Source organism: Saccostrea cucullata, unplaced genomic scaffold, assembly GCF_032062105.1.
Source record: "Saccostrea cucullata isolate Sc308-1 unplaced genomic scaffold, CSIRO_AGI_Scuc_v1 ctg2110, whole genome shotgun sequence".
NCBI classification, from domain to species: Eukaryota; Metazoa; Mollusca; class Bivalvia; order Ostreida; family Ostreidae; genus Saccostrea; species Saccostrea cuccullata.
In genome coordinates this window covers 14,098-37,722 of record NW_026936800.1, presented here as the reverse complement: position 1 = coordinate 37,722, position 23,625 = coordinate 14,098, and the positions used below count along the sequence as shown (strand labels likewise).

At 34.7% G+C, this 23,625-nt stretch overlaps 1 protein-coding gene across 1 annotated transcript; it reads left to right on the top strand.

Annotated features, from left to right (window-relative positions):
- Nucleotides 1-375: 375 nt before the first annotated feature.
- LOC134246629 (trafficking protein particle complex subunit 11-like) lies at nucleotides 376-21,930 on the top strand. The gene is made up of 29 exons (XM_062729006.1): nucleotides 376-494; nucleotides 2,781-2,999; nucleotides 3,256-3,425; nucleotides 3,841-4,026; nucleotides 4,259-4,432; nucleotides 4,549-4,645; nucleotides 8,493-8,626; nucleotides 8,732-8,873; nucleotides 9,052-9,142; nucleotides 9,636-9,715; nucleotides 9,844-9,922; nucleotides 10,355-10,409; nucleotides 10,745-10,890; nucleotides 11,152-11,213; nucleotides 11,593-11,719; nucleotides 12,676-12,748; nucleotides 16,020-16,236; nucleotides 16,482-16,660; nucleotides 17,232-17,357; nucleotides 17,651-17,703; nucleotides 17,939-18,030; nucleotides 18,329-18,388; nucleotides 18,513-18,638; nucleotides 19,103-19,210; nucleotides 20,398-20,449; nucleotides 20,620-20,725; nucleotides 21,001-21,223; nucleotides 21,484-21,651; nucleotides 21,897-21,930. The coding sequence occupies exons 2-29, from the start codon at nucleotides 2,796-2,798 to the stop codon at nucleotides 21,927-21,929; spliced, it is 3,363 nt and encodes a 1,120-aa protein (XP_062584990.1). The 5' UTR covers nucleotides 376-494; nucleotides 2,781-2,795; the 3' UTR covers nucleotide 21,930.
- The last annotated feature ends 1,695 nt before the right edge of the window (nucleotides 21,931-23,625 follow it).

The following is a 23,625-nucleotide window of genomic DNA, read 5'->3' as shown; positions in this document are numbered from 1 at the left end:
ATTCCACAAACCTTTCATGTTTCCTATTATCTAGTAGTTAGAATAATCTAACTGTGTCTCGGTACAGGCCCTCACCACAAACCGGGTCCGTAGGACAATATCATTTTAACGATAGAACATTCTATCTAAGTATCTAGCAATACAAACCTAAAATGTTTTCTGCCACTCGTCCCATGCCACATGGGCGCAGACATCTTGAAAGTTGAAGGAGCAAAGTAGGTCCTACCAAGTTAGTAAATCTGAGATTAAATATATCTAAATATATAATGGTGTATATTGTAAAGTATTTTAATGATATATATCTAGGATCATAATTACTGAGTCAGTTATATTTTTTTTCTTTGAGGAACGTTAAGAGAAAAAGCGAATATTCCTTGTACGAATGATTGATAAATTCAACTTCCGATTTGTAGATCGATGCAGCTTCTCTAAGGAATCGGAAAAGATACCATAATTTAGAAGCCATGACGTTAACACTGGGCTTCTAATTTCAGGTTTAAATAATTTTATGTTTGAAGTTCCTTTTATTGACGCATGACGTTTACACCACCTAAACCTTCATGCAGAATAGATTGTCAAAAGGGGGAGGGGCCTGAACTTTTCTGTCAAAATTATTTCTTTGCTTAAAAGGGCAAGAGATCACAGTTCTTTTCCTTTCCTGTAATTTTTTTTGAAGACTCGTATAAACATTTTCTGTCATTTCCTTAAATAGGACTGACATACACCAATGCTTTTAATAGATGTGCAGTGATGTACTTTTCATGTTTTGATGTAATACAGTCATTTAGGGTATTTCGGGTCACCCCGATTTTCGGGAGTCATCGGGGTTTTCTTGACACAGTTCGCGCAAAACGTAAAAGAAAAACAAGAAGCTATTGCAGTCACGTCCAGCAAGGTATGTTATATGCATTCACACAGTTACAAAGGAAAATACTGAAAATAGATGTCTTAATTAATACGTTGATTAATTGGCGTATGTTTCCCGATCAGAGAATTTTGCATGTCAAAAACGGAGACATCTTTTTTTCTTCAATGATGTGAAGTTTACGTCTGATAAAACAATACATGTTATATACAATGTACTGCTGGAAAGGAAAATTTATACGCTTTCTTATGCAACTAAACAAATTCTGGTTGCAATAAAATCTATTGAGGTAGTGGTGTATTCCTAACCCCCTTCGGTTTAGTGTATTTTGGGTCACGTGTGTTTCTACAGCTTCGTGTTTTGGTACGTCACATGTCAATGTTTACATTGTGCTTTTTCAATATTATCATGATTATAGCTTTTCTTTATGTAGAAAATGTGGCCCCATGTGCTGGAAAAAGGAGGAGGTGTTGTTATACCCTGCCAATACAAAGTGTGTCCCAAAAACTTCCATGCAGCATTGACTGTTATAGATCGAGCAGCATATTGAAAATATGCCTGAAAAGTCGGTCATTGATGTCTCCTTATCATAGAGTGTACATGCATCACATATGATTCTTTGTATCAAAGTTCATTTCATAGAATGTGAAGTTGTTTTTATATGTCCAAAGTAGGACCTTTGTTTTTTTTTAATATAAAAGTTTACATACTAAGTTTGACATACTTTATATCATTTTAAGATGCACATAAATTTACTATAGAATTTGCAATAAGAGAGAGAGAGAGAGAGAGAGAGAGAGAGAGAGCATGAATTTGCCAAAGACTGCAATGAGAGAGAGAGAAAGGATGCACATAAATTTGCCAAAGATTTTGCAGAGAGAGAGAGAGAGAGAGAGATGCATATTTCCACTAGAAAGTGAGGGGGTGTTTTATATTGTAGTATCAAGGTACTATATTATTATTATGTTTCTTTTGTAGATCTAAAGATTTTTTATATGTTTATATTTTATATGAGTCCAAGTAGGACGAATTTACTTTTTTTTTGTTACTGTATAATTTTTTTTATAGCCTTTTACCATGTTTACATTCCTAGTCATTTTCCCGTTATTTAAAACCAGGTGTTTCCATTGTTACTTTTTTTCTTTGTTAAAAAGTCATTTTATTCAAATAAATAATGACATAAAATGTTTGTCTCTGAATGTTACGAGAGAATTTAACAATCTAAAGGTCATAATTTCATGGTCTTCAAGCGAGATCCGCCCCACATTACACACGGTCAATATAGTGTGTTGATATCAGCTTTCACCGTGAGCGATTTCCCCCACAAAAAAATCATTTCTGCTGAAATAACAATTGGATATTAGCAAAACTAACTAATTTTGGTCATAAAACAACATTAAATATAATTTTTGTTTTGTTTTGCACACGTTTATAAAGTGACTCGAAATAACCGGAAGTGACCCGCAATTCCTTAAATTGGAGGTCTAGATAAAGCTCCCACTGGGGTCGTTTTATCAAAGATAATCGCAATTTGGTTCGTAAGTCTTTTCAATCAAACAATAAACTTCTTAATAATGCCCAGGAACCATTATTAATCTTGTTTGTTTAATTAATTGCAGTAGAAATGTAAAAAGTGACCCGAAATACCCTAAATGACTGTACCGTATAGCGGTTTTTCTTTGCAGGTGTAAAATTTGGCGTTTTACCTGCTCAAAGGTATGCCATTAATTTTGGCACAATTTATTTTAGCTGACACAGCGATTCAATTCTTTGCAGATGAACATTTAGAAGAGAACTTACTATTTTAGCTATTAAAATTTTAACAGTCTTCCATCAAAACACCAAAATAAGCCAAAATTAGCACCCCGCTAAAATAACCTGCTATACGGTATACTGGCCTTTTTTTCTATTAAAGTAGGATCATTCAAACATGTCATGGGCCAGTGAACTTCCTGCTGAGCTTCAGCGCCGACCGACTGGTCTTGTTGGATTGACAGGCCTGGACATCACTTACAACGCCATACACAAGCTGATCTGGGACTCGTTCTACAACAATCGAAGGTCAGACAGAGTGCCTCTACAGTTCAAGGTGTTTCCTGGAGACCATGAATACCCAAAATGTAGAACAAACAAGGTTTGGTCATAGCAGTTCAGTTAGAATAAGGAATTAAAGATATTTTGAATTCAAATATCTACCAAAAGACAATGCAATGCTACAAAATCGAGCGAGTTTTAAACTGAGACTCACAGAAATTTGATACAAAAGAGAAGAATGTTTGAAACAAGAGACTAGAGAAAGTTTTATTTTGAATACTAATCCATTTCCTCAAGGTTCAAGGACTAATCATTGCAAACCAAAGCTGTGTATACCTGTATATTTGTACTTGTAGAGACAGTCCTATGAGTGGTACATCCCTAAGGGGATCCTGAAGACTGGCTGGATGAATAAGCACCTGACCCTGGTTCCGGCGGTGGTGGTCGTCTTTTTTGATCTCGACTGGGACGAGCCCCTGTGGAAGGAGAGACAGATGGAGTGTGCCACCAGAGTGGAGATTGTCAGGTAGGTTAATTTCCACTAGAGTAGAGTAGATACAGTCAAACTTCACTTGTTTTATAAGAAAAGCACATGAAAATGTGGGAACCCCTAAGGAGTCAAACTATCTCTCCATCTTTCTGTGCCTTCATCTTTCCTTTAGCATTTTAATGGGCATGTAATGTTATGAACATCTACCATGAAAACTCAAATAGTTCACAAACAAAAGGTTTACAAATTTCTTCACTTATACTTTACTAGAAGAGCATTACACCTACAGATATATGGTCATTTCACTTAGTCTGTCTGCACTTGTGCATGTATGTTTCATCATGACACTTTGGATATAACTCATTGACAAACAGTTTGTAAATGAAATATGTTTTCAAATACACATAAATTATGTAATAAATTATAACTTTTGAGACTTTTGAATTTACAGAAATAGTTTACACGGGCGAGGGACGAAGGTGGCAGTGGTCTTGATACAGAAGAACGCCCCCCTCCCGCCTGGTGAGGATATGGTGGCCGCTGAGAGGGCCGCGTCCCTGTGTAGTGCTTGTGATTTGTCAGCTAAACAGCTGTATGTGTTACCCCACACAGACCACCTCATAGGCTACACCATCAGGTACAAAAATATTGTATTTAAATACGACTCCTCCAAAAAAAGAAGAAGTTTACTGCATAGCTTCAGATTGTTAGTAAGACAGTGAAACTTATTTGGTTTAAGGTCATGCTTTCAAATTTTAAAGGTAAAAGGTCAAGATTATTTACATTTGTATAATTATCTATATTTGTAATAGTATAGTTCTATACCAGTAGTTTACATGGAAAGATAAACCCCTGAGTTTTCTTTGAAGGTTGGAGAATGCGTTTTACGAGCTGGCTCAGAGTTATTATCATGGGGAGGCTAGGAAGGTTAAATCTCACCGAGACTTTCTGAACAAGACGACCCATCAGCTGCTGTTTGTCAGGCATCAATTTAAGATTGCTTTCTTTAATGAGCTGAAACAAGACAGTCATACCGCACTCAAGTAAGTTCAGTAATTTCATAGGTCCCAGTGACTTCATTATAAACAAGACTTACTGTACTGGGTAAAAGTTGAAATAATATTGTAAATTACAATTTGTTTATATTGGTTCCTTTCAGACACTACAAACAGGCGTATGGGCACCTGCTGGATCTCAGAATGCATGACACAAACCTACTGGAGATTAAAACTATTGCTGGCTTCATTAGCTACAAGGTACTGTATACAGGGAAATTTTTGCCCCCATTTTATTTTCGCCCCTTTCGCCCTACCCTCAGATGGGCTAATTTAAAACGGGGCAAATTAAAAATACACAGCATGATTTCTTAAACAGAATTGTAACTGGGTGAATTTTAACCAGGGCAAAAGTGTTTTCGAGTTTGAAAGGGCTGAAAATAAAAGGGTTCTCCATCATTTGAGATTTTACTGTGTTGCAGAGTTTCCGCGAAGCACTAATATTTCGCAGTATTTTCGCGAAGAAATTCGCAACTGAATCACAATTCATTATAATTACGAAAGATTACAAGAGCATACTTATTTAAAAATCGGTAATTCGTTACACAAATGATATGGTCGTACATACTGATATAAGGGTAAAAACGTTCTGAAAAGCAGAGGAAATTCTGACCGATAGTCGAACTACTTAACATTTTTGAAAGTAGATTTGCCGTGTTTATTTATCAGGTTTCTTGATCGAGTTACCGCATTACAAAAAAAGGAACATCAGAAAAGTAAAATATTTTAAAGGGTTCCGTCAACATGCTGAAATTTCAAAATTTTCGGCAATTTATTCACTTTGGTACGATGTTATGTTTGACTTGCAGTGTTTTCATAATTCTAGAGCCGAGGCTCTATACAGTTTCAGTTTCTTTATTTCTTTAAGCCAACTGGCCCATCAGAGTATACGAAAGACAACTTAAAATATTTTTCATAAATAATACAATGTATTTTATTGCAATTACCAATTAACCGGTACATTGAATTGTGAAAACAATTTATTTGTCTTTGTTCTGGCATGCGTAAAGTCCGGCGACGGTCTAAGAGATAATTGATTTATTACTCGAGGTGAAGCCCTAGTAATTAAGTTTTATTAGCTCACCTGAGCCGAAGGCTCAAGTGAGCTTTTCTGATCACATTGTGTCCGTCGTCCGTCCGTCTGTCCGTCCGTCCGTCTGTCCATCCGTAAACTTTTCACATTTTCGACTTCTTCTCAAGAACCACTGGGCCAATTTTGACCAAACTTGGTACAAAGCATACTTGGGTGAAGGGAAATTTAAATTGTTGAAATGAAGGGACATATCCCCTCGCAAGGGGAGATAATCAAGAAAAGACAAAAATAGGGTGGGGTCATTAAAAAATCTTCTTCTCAAGAACCACTGGGCCAGAAAAGCTGAAACTTATGTGAAAGCATTCTGGGGTAGTGTAGATTTTAAATTGTTCAAATCATGACCCCCGGGGATTGGGCGGGGCCACAATGGGGAATCAAAGTTTTACATAGAAATAGGGGTGGGACGATATACCGATACACCGATACATATCGATATTTCCCTCCAAGATACGGTTTACGATACAAGCATTCAAATATCGGTACGAAACGATACACGAACGACCTATCCAAAAATTGAAAATGAAAGTACCTGTCCTTAGAAAATGGCGGCTTGTACGAGAGGAGAGATGATTTTGATATTGAAAACACACTTTAGAACTAATAAGTCGTTGGTTAGGGGTAAAACGTTTTCACTTTTAAGCAACCTCGGCAGATTGGACGAGAAAAGTTCAGTATGTAATGCGTGCTATACACAGAAAATATCTTTTCCAGAATATATATTTGTTAGTCCATGTCGTACATTTTTTTGTAATCTCAACTTGGCTACAGACTTTTAGCTATGAATTAATAAAAAATTGATCGATGTTTTTGAATGAAGTTTTAGTCAGTGTTCTCTGATAAACTACACAACTATTTGTAAACAACTTCTGAATAGTAATTTGGTAATGATAGTATGTACATGTATTATTGTTTTTGTAAAGTTTTAGTTAATGAAATTGATGAACTTCAAGTATTAATTTCAAAGCACACATGATTTAATATAGATTAATTTGTTGATTTAATGTCAAGACAAAAAAAAAGAAATAAAATACTAATTCTTTTGAATAGTTTTAAAATTTCTCATAATATCGAGATACGTATCGTATCGTGCCAATATATCGAGATATGTATCGTATCGCAAGAGGTGTGTATCGTCCCACCCCTACATAGAAATATATAGGAAAAATCTTTGAAAATCTTCTTCTCAAGAACCACTGTGCCAGAAAAGCTGAAACTTATGTGGAAGCATCCTGGGATAGTGTAGATTCTAAATTGTTCAAATCATGACCCCCGGGGATTGGGCGGGGCCACAATGGGGAATCAAAGTTTTACATAGAAATATATAGGAAGCATCTTTCAAAATCTTCTTCTCAAGAACCACTGTGCCTGAAAAGCTGAAACTTATGTGGAAACATCCTGGGGTAGTGTAGATTCTAAATTGTTCAAATCATGACCCCCGGGGATTGGGCGGGGCCACAATGGGGAATCAAAGTTTTACATAGAAATATATAGGAAGCATCTTTGAAAATCTTCTTCTCAAGAACCACTGTGCCAGAAAAGCTGAAACTTATCTGGAAGCATCCTGGGGTAGTGTAGTTTCTAAATTGTTCAAATCATAACCCCCGGGGATTGGGCAGGGCCACAATGGGGAATAAAAATTTTACATAGAAATATATAGGAAGCATCTTTGAAAATCTTCTTCTCAAGAACCACTGTGCCTGAAAAGCTGAAACTTATGTGGAAACATCCTGGGGTAGTGAAGATTCTAAATTGTTCAAATCATGACCCCTAGGGATTGGGCGGGGCCACAATGGGGAATCAAAGTTTTACATAGAAATATATAGGAAAAATCTTTGAAAATCTTCTCAAGAACCACTGTGCCAGAATAGCTGAAACTTATGTGGAAGCATCCTGGGGTAGTGTTGATTTTCAGTTATACAAATCAAGACCCCCGGGGTTGGGCGGGGCCACAATGGGGAATCAAAGTTTTACACAGAAATATGTAGGAAGCATCTTTCAAAATCTTCTTCTCAAGAACCACTGTGCCAGAATAGCTGAAACTTATGTGGAAGCATCCTGGGGTAGTGTTGATTTTCAGTTATACAAATCATGACCCCCGGGGGTTGGGCGGGGCCACAATGGGGAATCAAAGTTTTACACAGAAATATGTAGGAAGCATCTTTCAAAATCTTCTTCTCAAGAACCACTGTGCCAGAAAAGCTGAAACTTATGTGGAAGCATCCTGGGGTAGTGTAGATTCTGAATTGTTCAAATCATGACCCCTGGGGATTGGGCGGGGACACAATGGGGAATTAAAGTTTTACATAAAAATATATAGGAAAAAGCTTTGAAAATCTTCTTCTTAATAACAACTGGGCCAGAAAAGCTGAAACTTATATGGAAGCATCCTGGGGTAGTGTAGATTTCAAATTGTATAAATTATGATCAGTTGGGTAGGGTGGGGTCACAATATGTATTACAAGGGGTAAATCTAGTAGAGTACAGGATTGTCAAAGCTTCTCAGGTGAGCGATGTGGCCCATGGGCCTCTTGTAACTTTTTGAATTGAAAGACGGTAGAATTGTTTGATTAAAGTTTCAGTTAGAGAGAATTTGTGTGTTTAGATTTTCTAATTATCACAACTCCTACTGTGTCGGCAAAATTTTTACTGTGTCGCATGCATGAAATTTGAATCGTTACTGTGTCGGAGAAAATTTTACTGTGTCGGGAGCAACACAGTAAAACAGCTCATGGAGAACCCTGGGGGCGAAAATAACCCTGTATACAGTATGTACTTTATGGCTGAGAAGAAATGCCAGCCTGACATAGTGATACAATGTCAAAATCTTTTTGTAAAAGCAAAAGCATGCAGTATTAGATTTTAATGATTACCGGTAGTAAGAATTTTATCATATTAGGGTAAAGTATTTCTGCATGTCTGAATTAATCAATTATCATTATGTTTATATTTCCCCAGATTTGTAGACTGTCCTTCCAGCATACAGCTCCTTTAGATGCTATTGCTCAGTTTAGAAAACACATAGACTTCTTCAAGTCACGAGTGGGCTGCCCAGAGTTAGCATTCGAACACAGTGCCTGGATGTCAAAACAGTATGTCTTCTAACATCAAACTATTTGTAGGCTAAGAAAAAATTTACTAGTTTTCTGGCTTGTATGTGAAGCTTTAGGTATGTACACTGTACATGTCTTTGTCAGGTTTCAAGTGTTTGGGGATCTTTTTGATGAAGCTATAAAACTTGGCCTGACAGCAATACAGACACAGCACCCTGGGTTCTACTACCAACAGGCCGCTAACCACTCCATCAACAGGAAACAGCTGTGTAGGGGGCTCTGTAAGGTAAGGTGTATATATATGTCAAGGATTAAATAGTCAGCAACTCAATCAATGAGTTGATAAAATTACTCAGGATTATGACTTTTTATGATTACGTGTGAACCGTATTAGAGTCAGTCTACTATAATAGAGAAATATAAACCACAGTAACTGTTATTTAATAACTTTCCCCCTGTTGTAGCCCCTGAATGCAGTGTTTCAACCTGACCCCCTTGAGAGCCTCAGTAACCTTGACTTCTATGGACAGAGGCCCTGGAGGCAGGGACATCAGAGTAAGTCACAAACTAAAATAGGTCATTTATCTGTGACAGCCACAAACTAAAATAGGTCATTTATCTGTCAAAGCCACAAACTAAAATAGGTCACAAACTAAAATAGGTCATTTATCTGTCACAGTCACAAAATAAAATAGGTCACAAACTAAAATAGGTCAGATATCTGTCACAGTCACAAACTAAAATAGGTCACAAACTAAAATAGGTCAGATATCTGTCACAGTCACAAACTAAAATAGGTCATTTACAGTCTTAAACAAATTTAAGTCAGTTTTCTGGTACAGTTTTAAACAAAAGTATTCTCTAAAGTAAGACAATTTTCTGTCACAATCTTCAACAAAAGTAAGTCAGTTACTGGGTATCTATCACAGTCTTAAACACAAGTATTCTTGATCATTCTAGCACAGTGTTAAAGAAGTGCTCCATGTTACAAGCAGAGTTTTAAACCAGCTTTGTTCTCCATGTTACTAACACAGAGTTTGATTTTTAGGCATTGAGCCTCCAGACATGCAGAGAGAACGGGATGGAATCATGGCTCTCCAGAGCTTAGAGATTAAAGTAGACCATTCTGTAAGTCAAAGTGTCACAAAAATTAAATTGTTATACTGTGTATGTACAGTAAAATTAGCCTTTTCATGTAGCCACTACATTCAGTGTTGGATAGACAGGTTTATAAGTGTTGTATGGTTCTCTTTCAGTGGCTGATTATTCCTCTACTCAGCAGTGCTGTAGCTCAATTCAAGAAATACAAATCTCCTCGTATGAAGCGATATCTCAGTAAGTACTGATTTCAGAAATGCATGACTTTTACAACTATATAGTATTAAATTAGTTTAAAATTGTTCAGAGTATTGAGATATTTTTCATACTGAGTATATGCAATGATAAAGTAATAAGGACATGGCAGTGACATCTTAATCTTTTGTTTACTTTATGATAAAATTGACATTTCATAAAAAAAATGCATGTTTTAGAGGTAATTATAAAGAGGGACATAATTCTGAAAATCACCACAACAGTGGGGACTGGAATATTCTTATTCATGTCATTCTCTCTGGGTGTCAATTTCAGCTGTAACATCAAATGTGTTGCTATTGCTAGGAAAACAAAATTAATTATTAAATACTTCTAAATCCAATAAAGTTTAGTTTTTATCATGAAGGTATAATAATCATTATTCAGCTTTTCTGCCATTAATTTTTTTTCCAGTGGTACAAATGGGAGAGGAGTACTATCATGCCAAAGATTACAATAAGGCACTCATGTAAGTCTCAAAATAAGGCACTCATGAAGTGTAAAGTTTACAATAAGGCACTCATGAAGTGTAAAGTTTACAATAAGGCACTCATGAAGTGTAAAGTTTACAATAAGGCACTCATGTAAGTCTCAAGGCACTCATGTAAGTCTCAAAATAAGGCACTCATGAAGTGTAAAGATTACAATAAGGCAATCAATGGCATATAAGTCTAAAGATTAAAGTAAAGCACCCATGTAAGTCTAATTAAAATATGGCTGTGACTTCATGTCTTAGGGGAGAAATTCAAACTGTTAGTTAAGTTATTACCCATGCTTGGCTGACATATCCCCTGTTTGCTGTAGGTTGTTGAACAAGGTGACCTGGGATTACCGTGGGGAGCGATGGTGGTCCCTCCTGACCTCGATTCTGGACATCTCTCTGAAGTGTGCCTACCTAACGGCTAAAGTCCAGGACTACGTGTCTGTCTGTCTGGAACTCGTGGGACCATGTATCCTTCTCTCAAATACATGTACATACACTATAAATATAACCAATAGTTAATGGATTTATCTGTCTGTTTAGATCTTGTTGAAATGTGCATCCTTCTTTTGGGATTCAAAAGATTTAATAATTTAAGTCCTTAGTTAATGTATGATTGTTTTAAAAAAATACCAGTATCTTAAACTGTCATCTCTATTTATAAGTACATACGTGTTATCATGTGGTAGTGTTTCTGTTATATTTGGCTTTGACCTTGACCTATTACCAGATGTCAAACTCGGCAATGAAGAGAAAACAAGAATCCAGATGAACCTGACCAGAGTTATGAATGTAAGAAAAAACAAGCATCATAGAGAGTTTGATTTCTTTTTCTTTTATCAATAACTTCTCTATTGCAAGCTCATGAAATGAAACTGATTGTTTATTTTGGTTAATAAATGGTAAAAGTAGGATGATGGTAATTGTGTGAAAACTTGAATTAAAATCCTACAGAAACTTCATGTAAGAGATCTAAGTAAGCCAGGGATACCTATGTAAAACTATCATTAACAATGTATCACTGACTAAACTGTAAATCAAAAACACAATCTTGAAAGGAATAAAAAAAACGCTTCATACCTTGTTTGATATTATTTTTCTAATATGTTATTAAAGCTTTGTTTAGTGACATTAGAAATCTTATCAACCAGAATTTTCTCTATCCACTCAGAACGACCATCCTGAGCCAGAGCCGGGGCTAGATTCTGAGTGTGTGGAAGACGCTCGACGTCTCTGGCAGAACTCGACCGAGTCACCCTGTGTGTTCACGATGGACGTTCAGACTATAGTACCATTCGGTAAGACTATAGTTAAGGTTTCGTCAAAGGTCAACATGCTCAAAAAAATATTTTTACAATAGCCCAAAAACTACGTGAGGTATAAAGTTATATCTTTTACAGTTTATAAATTTTTCATTGATTAACAGATAGAAAATATTCACTTGATAAAAAAACATACTTGGAATAATATCAATTGAAAAAAATTCTTCTTAAATATGCATATATTTTCAAAAAAATACACCTAATTAATTCCGTGCTCCTAGTGAAAACCATCATTGCTGAAACAAAATATGTTTATCAATGAAGGGCGAGTTGGACTGGGATAGCCTCTGGAAAGTTGTTTTCCGTGTTTATTTTATCCAAATGTTTAAGACTTGAAAGTGAAAGTAGATTGCAAATGGCAGATTCTATAGGGCTCTTGTCTTTATACATGTCTTGCTTTCAATAATAGCATTTCAGAGACCATTCACGTCCAACTTGCCCTTCAATAATAAACACATATCATTTCTACTATGTTGGTTTTCAAAGAAAGGACAAAATTAAGCAGGTGCATTTTTTTTAAATATGCACATTTTCTGATACAATTTTTCTCAAAAAATATTTTTTTAAAAATATTTGTTATCAAGTGATACTTTCTATTCATTAATCAATGATACTTTTATAAACTGGAAACGTTTTGACTTTATACCACACATAGTTTTGGAGCTATAATAATTGTAAAAATATTTTTTTAGACATGTTGACATTTGACGAAACCTTAACAAAATGTTCTGAAAGGCTGATAATTTCGATTGCTTTGTGTGGTTAACCAAAGACCCTTAATGACTAGAGTCTTAAAGGATTATTCACTGTTCTGTCTTACTTGTACAGGTGTTTATATCTGCTGTTATGAAATAAGACAAGGTAGCAGAATTTGCAGGAAATAGACTGTCAGAGGTAAAAATTATGCTTTTATTGACTTTAATATTTTTCAGTGGAATGTAAGGCCATGTTTACGTCAGAAACATTTGCTGCTGACAATGAAGTAGAGCTACAGATCTACATCAGGTATATACGAAATATATGTGGGTCAATATAAAAAAAAGCAGCTAAATGTGTCACTTCTTTGTAAAATCCTATTTCTTATTTTCTCCCAATTTTGGATTGTTGCTTTACAATCTAATAATTCCAATCTTCATTTTATCTATTGATTTCCTGTGTTTTGATTGGACGAGAACACGTTCCAGAAAATTTTTACACATCGATAAATTCTTTCAATCAGAACTACTTTCTTGATGACACTACTAGGTTATCGTATAAACAATGAAAGCAGTTATTTCTGGGTCTGTTCTGGTTAAATAATGAATACAAGAAACTTTAAATTTAATTAGGGCTTAAACAAAACTGGCAACATACTAGACTGCCTAACTGATGGACGCCGTGAAAATGTTTATGTCACTGTCCGATCACGAGTGTGAATTTTAAAAATCGCTGTCTCAATGTTCATACGTAGAAAATAAGCTCAGTCTGTATCGTTTTGACAGGGAAAAGAAACGTACCTCAAACTCTTGCCCTATAAGCATCAAATTCATATTAACTTTCAATATTGTTCCTCAATATTTGAATAAACAAGTGCAAATTGAAGGCGTCGTCGGTCTGCAAGTTTCGCTATGAGAGTTGTTGTTTATGTCAACATGGCCATGGTCAAAGACGAACTATTCTGAAGTAAACTCGTAATTACGATATTTGTTGACTTAAACAACATTCCATTAGTTGTTATAAGTTTATTTATCGATTGTTTTGACAATTTAATTTGAACTCTATCGAAATTCATCTCGATTACGTTCCTTTACGGTAAAATGTATTCCTACGCCGTCCAGAAATAACGGATTGTATGGAGGCCTCAAAGAGAAATAATTTAAATATTTTTAAATTCGATATTGGAATTATAAGAATTAAACGTTCTTTTTGAAAAATTTATCGATGTGTAAACTCTTGACATTTTACTCACAAACTTAACATAAAAGTGCTTCGCACTTTTATTTAGTTTGTGAGTAAAATGTCAAGAGTTTACACATCGATAAATTTTTCAAAAAGAACGTTTAATCCTATATGACATCTGTACTTTCTATTTACTAATAGAAATTTTCACATAATAAATTTCAGTAAAGTCAATGGATGATTTTATCACACCAATCAGCCAAATTCATGCTGTCAATGGAATTTTTCTCTTCAAATAAGGATAAATACGCCAAAAATTATATGAAATTTTGTCTGAAAAATCATGTATACATAAAATAAACGTTAAATAGAATATATCTTTGAATAACAAAATATGAGCCCCACCTTCCATTAAACTGATACAGCACTTAATATGACTGTACAAGAAAGTTGTGTCATTGGTGTTACTATTTTTGTTTTTGCTACAAAAGAGTTATTATTCCTGATAAGAAAATATAAACAGTCCTAAGTCATATTACATCACTTCTCACAAAAAACAAAAGAAACTGCTCGTTTATATTCATGATCGGAACATATTAATGGACTTCAGAAGTAAAAAAGTACACTAATACAAACTTTTTTTGTCAGTGGTGTTTCCATCGTTATTTCAAAACGATTTTAGATATTCATTGAACTCTTTTACGAAAGATGTTCTTTAGGTAAACTAAAAGCAATGTTGACAAAACTTTTACTTTATCCAGGGTAAATTAGTAATATTAGATCATTTTATGACTAATACTTCATTGGTGTTACGGTCATTGGCATTACTTTCTAAAGTTTAACACCAATGACAGGAATGGTTACACCATTGACAAAACAAGTACTTTTGTAGGCAAAATATATTCTTCTTATATTGAAAAATTATTTATTTGTATTCTACTTTGCAAACCTAATATATGGTATTTGAAAGTACTTGATTAATTTTCCAATAAATATTTTTTTCCACGTACGGAAGTTTTAAATATCTGGTAATGCCAATGACAACTTCAGATCATATACATGTAACACCAATGACGAAACATTTTTTATGCTCAAAAAATATATTTTCCCTTCTGAAAAATTCACTGGCCATGCATGAATGTCAGAGTTTATCACCTAAGTAAAGTAAAATTAGTCAAGTTTAACTTAGTTTGTATAAGTCTCTCTACGAATAGTTAACTTTTATGGTAACACCAATGACTGGTGAAGTAACACCGGTGACAAGAGATTTTGATTAATACATTTTATCTACTAGTTCTCTAATGAAGAATGTGGGATTTAAAACATCATATCCTTCACAATTGAGACCCTTTTACCCTACAAACATTTTTTTTTCAAACCAATGATTAACAAACACTGCATATCTCTTGTCACTGGTGTTACTTCTTCAGTCATTGGTGTTACCATAAAAGTTAACTATTCTGTCACTGGTGTTACCAGATTTCTTTTTGTTAAAAGATCATTTTAAGTATGAAATCCCAGAAACTTTCTTCATTTTTGTGTGTTAGCCATGGAGTACATTCTGTCTTTCACATGAAGTTTCATGTTATAGTATGTTTAAATGCTAATTGTTAAGTGCTAAGTCATTAGTATTACTAATTTCGATCATTGGTGTTACAGTTGAGTCAGTGGAGTAACCAACCTAAAACTTGTTATTTTTTACTTTTAATAAGTTTAAATGTAAAAAATAACTTTATATTACCTAATTTCACTCCTTAAAAAAAGTCATAAATTATGTTATTTTGAACTGTACACACATGGCACCACATTTATAGCATTTTTTAGTGTGTGTCTATTTAATTTTGTCTCATGTCAATGTCCAAATATGATTGAAAACTTAATTTTCATCACTGGACAACGATACTTTTGGACTTATCGGTAAACTTGAATAATCCTAGTACATGTTTATCATGGTTTGCATTCATAAGTTTTTTAATTGATTCGATACAACCAAATTTTATAAGGTAACACCAATGACAGAAAAACACAATTTGGTAACTTTTACAAGAACATTCTGAAAAAAATAGCTTTCCTACTGTTTGCTAAATGTCGTTTTCCCAAAATATTGTGCAGCCTTATCAATTTAGATACAAAAAAGAAACGAAAATATTTAATTTTATCTCCAATTTTCATATGAACCATTTAGCTGCTTTTTTTTATATTGACCCATGTACAAATGTTAATGTTATTCAAGAAAGCCCTTAAAGGCCATTTGGTAAAAAGGGTTTAGACTATGGAATGAAAGGTTATTGACTTTTGCCATTTAAAATTTAGTTCTTTCAAAACCATCCTTAGCAGTTTTCTTAATGATTTTGTTATCAAAATTTTTAAACAAACTGACATACACGTCTATTTACAGAGCTAACTGTCAGTTTCCAGTCCGTTTTTCCAAACTCTCAGTTCAGCTGAACAACCAGATTTACAATGACTACTGTAAGGTGGTGGATGGACACGGAATATCAGCCGTGTCTGATGGAGATTTCACAGACAAGGACCTGTACCTCGTACCCAAGAAAACCAAGCTCTATACATTCTCCTTTCTACCCGTCAAAGATGACATCAATTCACAGATTGAGGTAACTGTGCAACAGACTTTTTCTCAGACATGAATACATGTACACTTTATTTTCTAATGGTTATAAATGTGCTCTATTTTTAAAGTTATCAGTGCTGAAATACAGTATATGTGTTACCTAGCAATCACTGTACTCAGTCCAGTAAATCTAAAGAAGCTTAATATGTTTTATTTTGAGAATTTATATTATGAAGATAATTAATCGACTCTTTCCTAATCACTAGTACCCTGTGTGTATGTCTGTAGGTGACCTCGATGGTCCTGGAGCTGGGGTCAGAGTCAGGGAGGTGTGCTTTACTGAGGTGGATGGGAGGGGGAGGGGATGCTCTGGTCTCACCGTACACACCCCCTCCAGTGATAAACAAACCCCACACCAAGCCAGAGGACATCCACTGGGAGTGTGTGGGAGTAAGACCTAAAACCAGGTATGTATCCCTAACTAATGACCTCAAACCAGGTATGTTTCACTAATTAACGACCTAATACCAGGTATGTCTTGCTAAAAAACGACCTCAAACCAGGTATGTCTCACTAATTAATGACATTCAACAAAGTATATCTCACTAATTGACGACCTCAAACCAGGTATGTCTCACTAATTAACGACCTCAAACCAGGTATGTCTCACTAATAAACGACCTAAAACTAGGTATGTCTTGCTAATTAACAACCGAAAACCAGGTATGCATCGCTAATGAATGGTACTGATACAGAAGTAATACACTGAGGGGATTAAAAAAGTAGAGAAACACTGAAGGAAATGAAGTGGTTTTAACTCATTCATTTAGCAATGGATTGTTAGAGCTCAGGTACACAGCAACAAATTTATAACGAAGTCTTTACCAAGGACATTTTATTTCTGTTCTTACCTTAGCCTTTGTTAATTTCTTCCCAGTGTTGTTTCTCAGACACTTTTGTAATTACAGTCTTACGTAGGCAGCTTAAATCTGTTCTAACATGACCCTTTGTTAATTTTGACCTTTTTTTTTAAACAAGAGTCTTACCAAGGACGGCTAAGGTTGACCTTGACCTAAATCATCAGCCGCCATGTCTCCTGAATGAATTCTACTCACTCTCACTGGACGTAAACAACGCAGAGGATGTGGACATCAACAATGTCCGGTCAGTAGTACAAATACAGTAAAACTCTGGAATATAACGAAGTCACTCGGACCTATGAAATAACTTCGCTATACCCATAGTTCTTTACATCTGTATAAAGAATTCATTCAATTTGTCAAGACAATTGTACATGTAGATTTACATGTTGATATACAAATGTAGATGTACTGTGACATTCTAGGGTAAGGAAGATGATTTTTTTAACATCTACAAGTATATATACTAATTGCATTAGATTTAAACTTTGATTCTACATTTTTTAATCTACCTATTTATTGCATGATTTATTGTAGATTGTCTTTTGGTATCAAAGAGGATTCTTCTACAACGGTTACAGACCAAACAAGTAAGATAGAGTTATAGTCATAAGTCACAGGCAAATTTGTCATGTGCTTATGAGCATTAGTCCTTTGAGTTCAATGCTTTCTGGCTATATAATGTACTGATAAGAATTAGATTGGCTTCAAATCAATAAGGAATTGACAATTGTCTTAATTGATACAATCAATTTTTCATGTGATTGCCTACAATCTGTTAATTAAGATTATACATATTCATCACATGTTTGTCTTATATTACAGTACACATGTGTTTGGACAAGCCAGAATTTAATGGCAAGACTGTTAACAGAATTAACAATATAGACTTAGGGACCATCTCAAAAGGGGGAAAGGTGAGAATGTCTCGTTAACATAAGTTCTGTTTCGACCAAACACAGTTTACTTTTGTCATTAGTTTACATTTCATGATGAGACCTACATAGCTTCAGAAACCCTGAGTGAGAATAATTTTTTTTATTTCATTCATTTATTTAGTATTTACTTTATTCTTTATTTTTTTTTAATATTTAAAAAAAAAAATTATGAATATTTCCAAATTTAGCAGTTTTGTAAAATACAACTAAATTTTTTGCTCATAATTAAAGCCTTTGAAGATCTAAATATTACGCTATCATTATTTTTTTTATATAGTGCTCCAGAAAGCTGTACATCAAAAACTTACAAACAGGAACACGAAGTGTGTGTTTTAAGGTAATTATAATTAAAAGAATATGGATTACAGAGATATTATAATGAAATCTAGTGGGATTATATCTCTAAATTCAGCTGTAGCATATGAAGGCTGTAATGGCTGGAGTTTTGTGTTGCTATATAGGTAGAGTATGAGGTTTCCATAGCGACCAAACAAGGCCCTGTGACGTGTTCCTGTCAGAAGGAGGAGGAGATATCACTTAATATCGTCAATCCTTTTGAAGTCTCCGTCAAACTGCTCTCCATGAAGGTAAAACACACCACAGTCTCTAACAAAGAGAAAACATTACAGAGTAGAGAGAAATATCAAGAGGTTAAAGCAATACTTTTAAAGAATTTCATTTCAAAATGTTTTAAGTTGTGTATTTCGCTTATCAAATTACTGCCCTGGCTTATCGATGCTGTGATCTACATACATCTGTATATATTTTTGTAATTCCTATGCTTTCAATCCAATTATTCACCTTTAGATTGTATATTTTGCACAGATATACATTTACATTTGCAATAATTTATGTATAATGTCAAAGTTGTTTGTTTTTTATATTCAGAAAAAGTAATACATTTTGTTCTGGTGTTGCTGTAATCTGATTAAAATACAGATCTCTACATATTGCACAACTGCGCTTTACGCTATGTAGAGATCTGTATTTTAATCAGATTGGTGTTGCTGCAATTTTCAAAGATTATTGGAATTACTTTTATCTGCTACAGTTTGAGGCCCTGGACACTGTGCAGATTCAAGAGCCATTTTTACTGAGTCCTGAACTGAACTGTACCTCACCATGGACAATAGAAATATCAACTAGTCACCTCAATCTGGTGAGTCAGGGTAAAACTAGACACAATAGCGATATCAACTAGTCACCTCAATCTGGTGAGTCAGGGTAAAACTAGAGACAATAGAGATTATATCAACTAGTCACCTCAATATGGTGTGTCAGGGTAAAACCAGAGATAATAGAGATATCCACAAGTCACCTAAATCTGGTCAGTCAGGTTAAAGCTAGACACAATAGAGATATCAACTAGTCACCTCAATATGATGAGTCAGGGTAAAACTAGACACAATAGAAATTATATCAACTAGTCACCTCAATATGGTGAGTCAGGGTAAAAAAAAGAGATAATAGAGATATCCACAAGTCACCTAAATCTGGTCAGTCAGGGTAAAGCTAGACACAATAGAGATATCAACTAGTCACCTCAATATGGTGAGTCAGGGTAAAACTAGGGACAATAGAAATATCAACTAGTCACCTCAATCCGATGAGTCAGGGTTAAACTGGTGACAATAGCGATATCAACTAGTCACCTCAATATGGTGAGTCAGGGTAAAACTAGACCCAATAGAGATATCAACAAGTCATCTCAATCTGGTGAGTCCGGGTAAAACTAGAGACAATAGAGATATCCACAAGTCACCTCAATCTGGTGAGTCAGGGTAAAACTAGAGAAAATAGAGATATCACCTAGTCACCTCAATCTGAAGAGTCGGGGTAAAACTAGAGACCATAGATATATCAACAAGTCACCTCAATCTGGTGAGTCAGGAGGTGTGTTCAACAGTGTATCGGCTAACCTAGCAGCTAAGTAGTAGATATCTTAACTCTATTTAACTGACAGCTAACATAGCTGCTAAATGTTAGATTTTGAATAAAGATATATTAGTAAAATCTTATTATTGGATCAAATAAAGTTTATTTCAGGCGAAAATACACATTTATATTAACATTTAATTTACTTAAATATAGAAAATAACCCTCCTTTTTGTAAAAATCTTGAATGCTGCGAATTTGTAACCAAGGAAACCATAGTCACCTCAATCTGGTGAGTCAGGGTAAAACTAGACACAATAGAGATATCAACTAGTCACCTCAATATGGTGAGTCAGGGTTAAACTAGAGACGATACAGATATCAATTAGTCACCTAAATCTGAAGAGTCAATGTAGAACTAGAGACAATAGAGATCTTTAACCATTATTTTATATACATGTAATATTTCAGACATCCAGCATCAGTCATGTAGATAAAACTACACAGTCACAGCTGCAAAATGGTAAGTGGACAATAGTTAAACATGACGGGTCTTGATATTGAACATTATCGGTAATGCAGAAGCTTGTTTTTGAAATATAAGCTCTACTTATAGTAGTTGGCTTTGTTTCAGTCAGGCCTTGTTTTAGATCTTTTTTCTGAAATTCAGCTTACATATTTGTCTTGTTTCAGTGTCACTGAACAAGTCAGAGTGTGCCACTGAATGTATATGTCTGATGGCAGTTAACCCTACACCATCAGCCGTGTCCCTAGGAACATACTCTATTTCATGGAGACGGTAAATTAAAATTTATTTTTGATCTTCAAATTTGTTTTTTTATGAGGTTATTCATTTCTTTATGAGTTTATTCATGTACAGATCATTAGGATATTATCTTTAAACTCAGTACATTTACAATCTGTAGTTTGTTTGATTTTGAACAGTTTTTAAAATCTTTCTTTTTATTGGGTGTCTAATATGAACTTTGTAAATTTTTATTTATTTTGACATTCAGTTCTTTATCAAGTGTGTGCTTATTAATAATCATATTTTACATTAATCTGTTAAAACAGGAAAACAGGGGAGGAGACTCCGTATGTGGACACCATGTTCCCCCTGCCTACTGTCAATGCAGAGTACATTCCCTTGTCTGTGGAGCTACGACTGCCTGCCTATGGCATGGTTAAGTCCCTTCTATCGTTAACATACATACTCTACAATCGCACTCCGTACCCACAGGAAATAGAACTCACTATGGACACCAATGACTGCTTTATGTTCTCAGGGAACAAAGAGGTAAAAGTCAGGCCGATGGATTCTTTAGACCAACTCTCCACTGATGTGGGTTGAATTCTTTCAAATTTATCTCTTTGAATTATTTTTTATCAAATGACAACTAAACCATCCTTTGAAACTCCATTTTCTTTGATTTAACAGGAAATGTTTCTTAGTAGACTTGTATAATTCTTGGCAAACCAAGGTTGCTGAAATAATTTATAATTTAATAGGACAATATTCTGCCTGGAGATTTTAATTATGAGTATCTATTGTTGTAGTTTCACTTCCGAGTCTTGCCAGGGGTGCCGTACGAATTAAAGTACAACTTGTTTCCCTTGGTGGCAGGTCATGTTAATCTTCCCAAAATAAACTTCACTCTTCTGCGATACCCTGACCCAATAGATCCCACACTGCAGAAGATGTTACCAACCCATATATTTATTAAGGTAAATTGTATGGATTATACCTAATTTAAATCTATGGCTGTAAAGTAGAGCAAAGTCATTTATTTACAGATATTATTCATTACAACTAAGAAGTTTGTAAATAAGTTTTAAAACTGCAATGTGCATGTATGACAATCCTTTTACTATAAGTGTAATTTCATTTTACATTTTTAATTATATATGTCAAGCATCAAAGTCATAGTAAATGAGATCTTTGTAATGAAGTCTCTTTTTCTTTTTGATAGCCCTGTGGTAAGGTACTGTCCCAAGGAACATGACCAATTGTTGAGAGAATCATTACTTCTGATTGGCTGTTTATTTTCTGATGATAACTGTATGTTGAGAGAATCATAACATCTGATTGGCTATTGGTTTCCTGATGATGGCAGAAGCTGTGATTCGTTAATGCTTTCTAGTGCTTGTTGATATTGTGATTTTATTCCTGAAGACTTGACCGAGTATCTGTTGTACAACTCTGTCTTGTATTTATATGTGTACATAAAAATCCAAACACATTGAAGTCTTGTTTTATATTTCTCACTTATTTATTCCATGGATTTATTATGAAGTTTATGCTTATTTGAATCAGAGGAAAGACAATTAAATATTAATGTGGAAAGATTAGATAGATATTAAAAAAACAGAGACCTGCAGGCTTAAATAAATGTTATTTGGTGTTTAAATAAAATAGCTCACCTGAGCCAAAGATTCATTGATGGTGATCTTTTCTGATTGATGTTTTTTTATGTGTTTAGTCTGTAAACTTTTATCACATTTTAGACACTTCTCCAGCATTACTGACCAGGGCCAATTGCAAAGAAACTTGCCATAAAGAAACCCTTGGAAAAGGATATTTTAAACTAGAGCCGAGCTCGTTGCAAAGCAACGAGTAGGTCTTCCGTCCTGTTTGACCGGAAGTAACTTTCATTTAAAAAAAAAAAAGAGTAATGAAGTCCAAAAATGGGTTAATCCTCAAAATCTATGTTAAGTATAACAAAATTAAGCCATTCTTGGGTACTTCCGTTTTGACCGGAAGTGACGACGACGGACGGAAAATTAATATTTAAGCTTCTAGTGGGACATGTTACCCAAAAACCTGTCAAAAACGGCAAAAATATGCATTTTCTGACTACTTCCGGTTCGACCGGAAGTGACGTCGCCGGACGTATTTTGACGACCCCATTAGATAAAGCTTGATATTTTGAACAACTTTGCTTCTTTGATGCATAACAAATTCTCAATACTTTTTGAGATATCTGGAAAAAACTTTTGGCCCCTCTAGGTCCCTTAATTTAGGGGTCAGCCCTTTTTTCGACATATCATTTGAAAGATCTTCTAATTCTGTACAAATTATGTTCCATATATTTTTACAAAATATTTTTAGCTTAGAAGATAAAAAGAAAAATATGAGTAATTTTTGGTTCTTTTAAGCGTTCTAATTTTTGACCCCTATATAGCGCCATTTTGAATACAGACATCGAAAAACAAAAACTGATGTGCACAACTTTAATCCTTCTATTTTCTAAAATCAGTAGAATTTCTGCTCCAGCTTTAGCCGTCTCTGAGCCTTTGTCTGGAAACGAAGCCTATAAGTTTTCCTTTAAAGGGAAATAACTCAAAACCGGAAGTGGCATTTTGAAATTTTAGACATCATTCTGATAGAGTTTATTAACGTCCATAACGTCTGAAAATTTGAGCGAAATCCGTTGAGAAATGAGCGAGATATGAGGCCTCAAAGTTGCGGTCTAGGAAGCAGAAGAAAAAAAAAGAATAACTAGAGCAAAGCTCGTTGCAAAGCAACGAGTGGGTCTTCCTTCCTAGCGATAAGCAAAAGATTAAATGTTTCTGTCTAGATTGTCAACTTTGCTAACATTCTCTTTTTCAATTTGTCTCAAAAACCCTTACTTGAATTCTTTAATTTGGTGTGAGCATGAGGTCTAAAGGGTACTCTCTCTAACAGCATTCTTGAAATCG

Excerpts from the sequence above, each read along its gene's own strand:
- LOC134246629 (XM_062729006.1), top strand. The coding sequence starts at position 2,796 with ATGTCATGGGCCAGTGAACTTCCTGCTGAGCTTCAGCGCCGACCGACT. Across the intron at positions 4,646-8,492 it reads CTGGCTTCATTAGCTACAAG|ATTTGTAGACTGTCCTTCCA; the intron begins GTACTGTATACA and ends ATATTTCCCCAG. Across the intron at positions 17,704-17,938 it reads AACGGTTACAGACCAAACAA|TACACATGTGTTTGGACAAG; the intron begins GTAAGATAGAGT and ends CTTATATTACAG.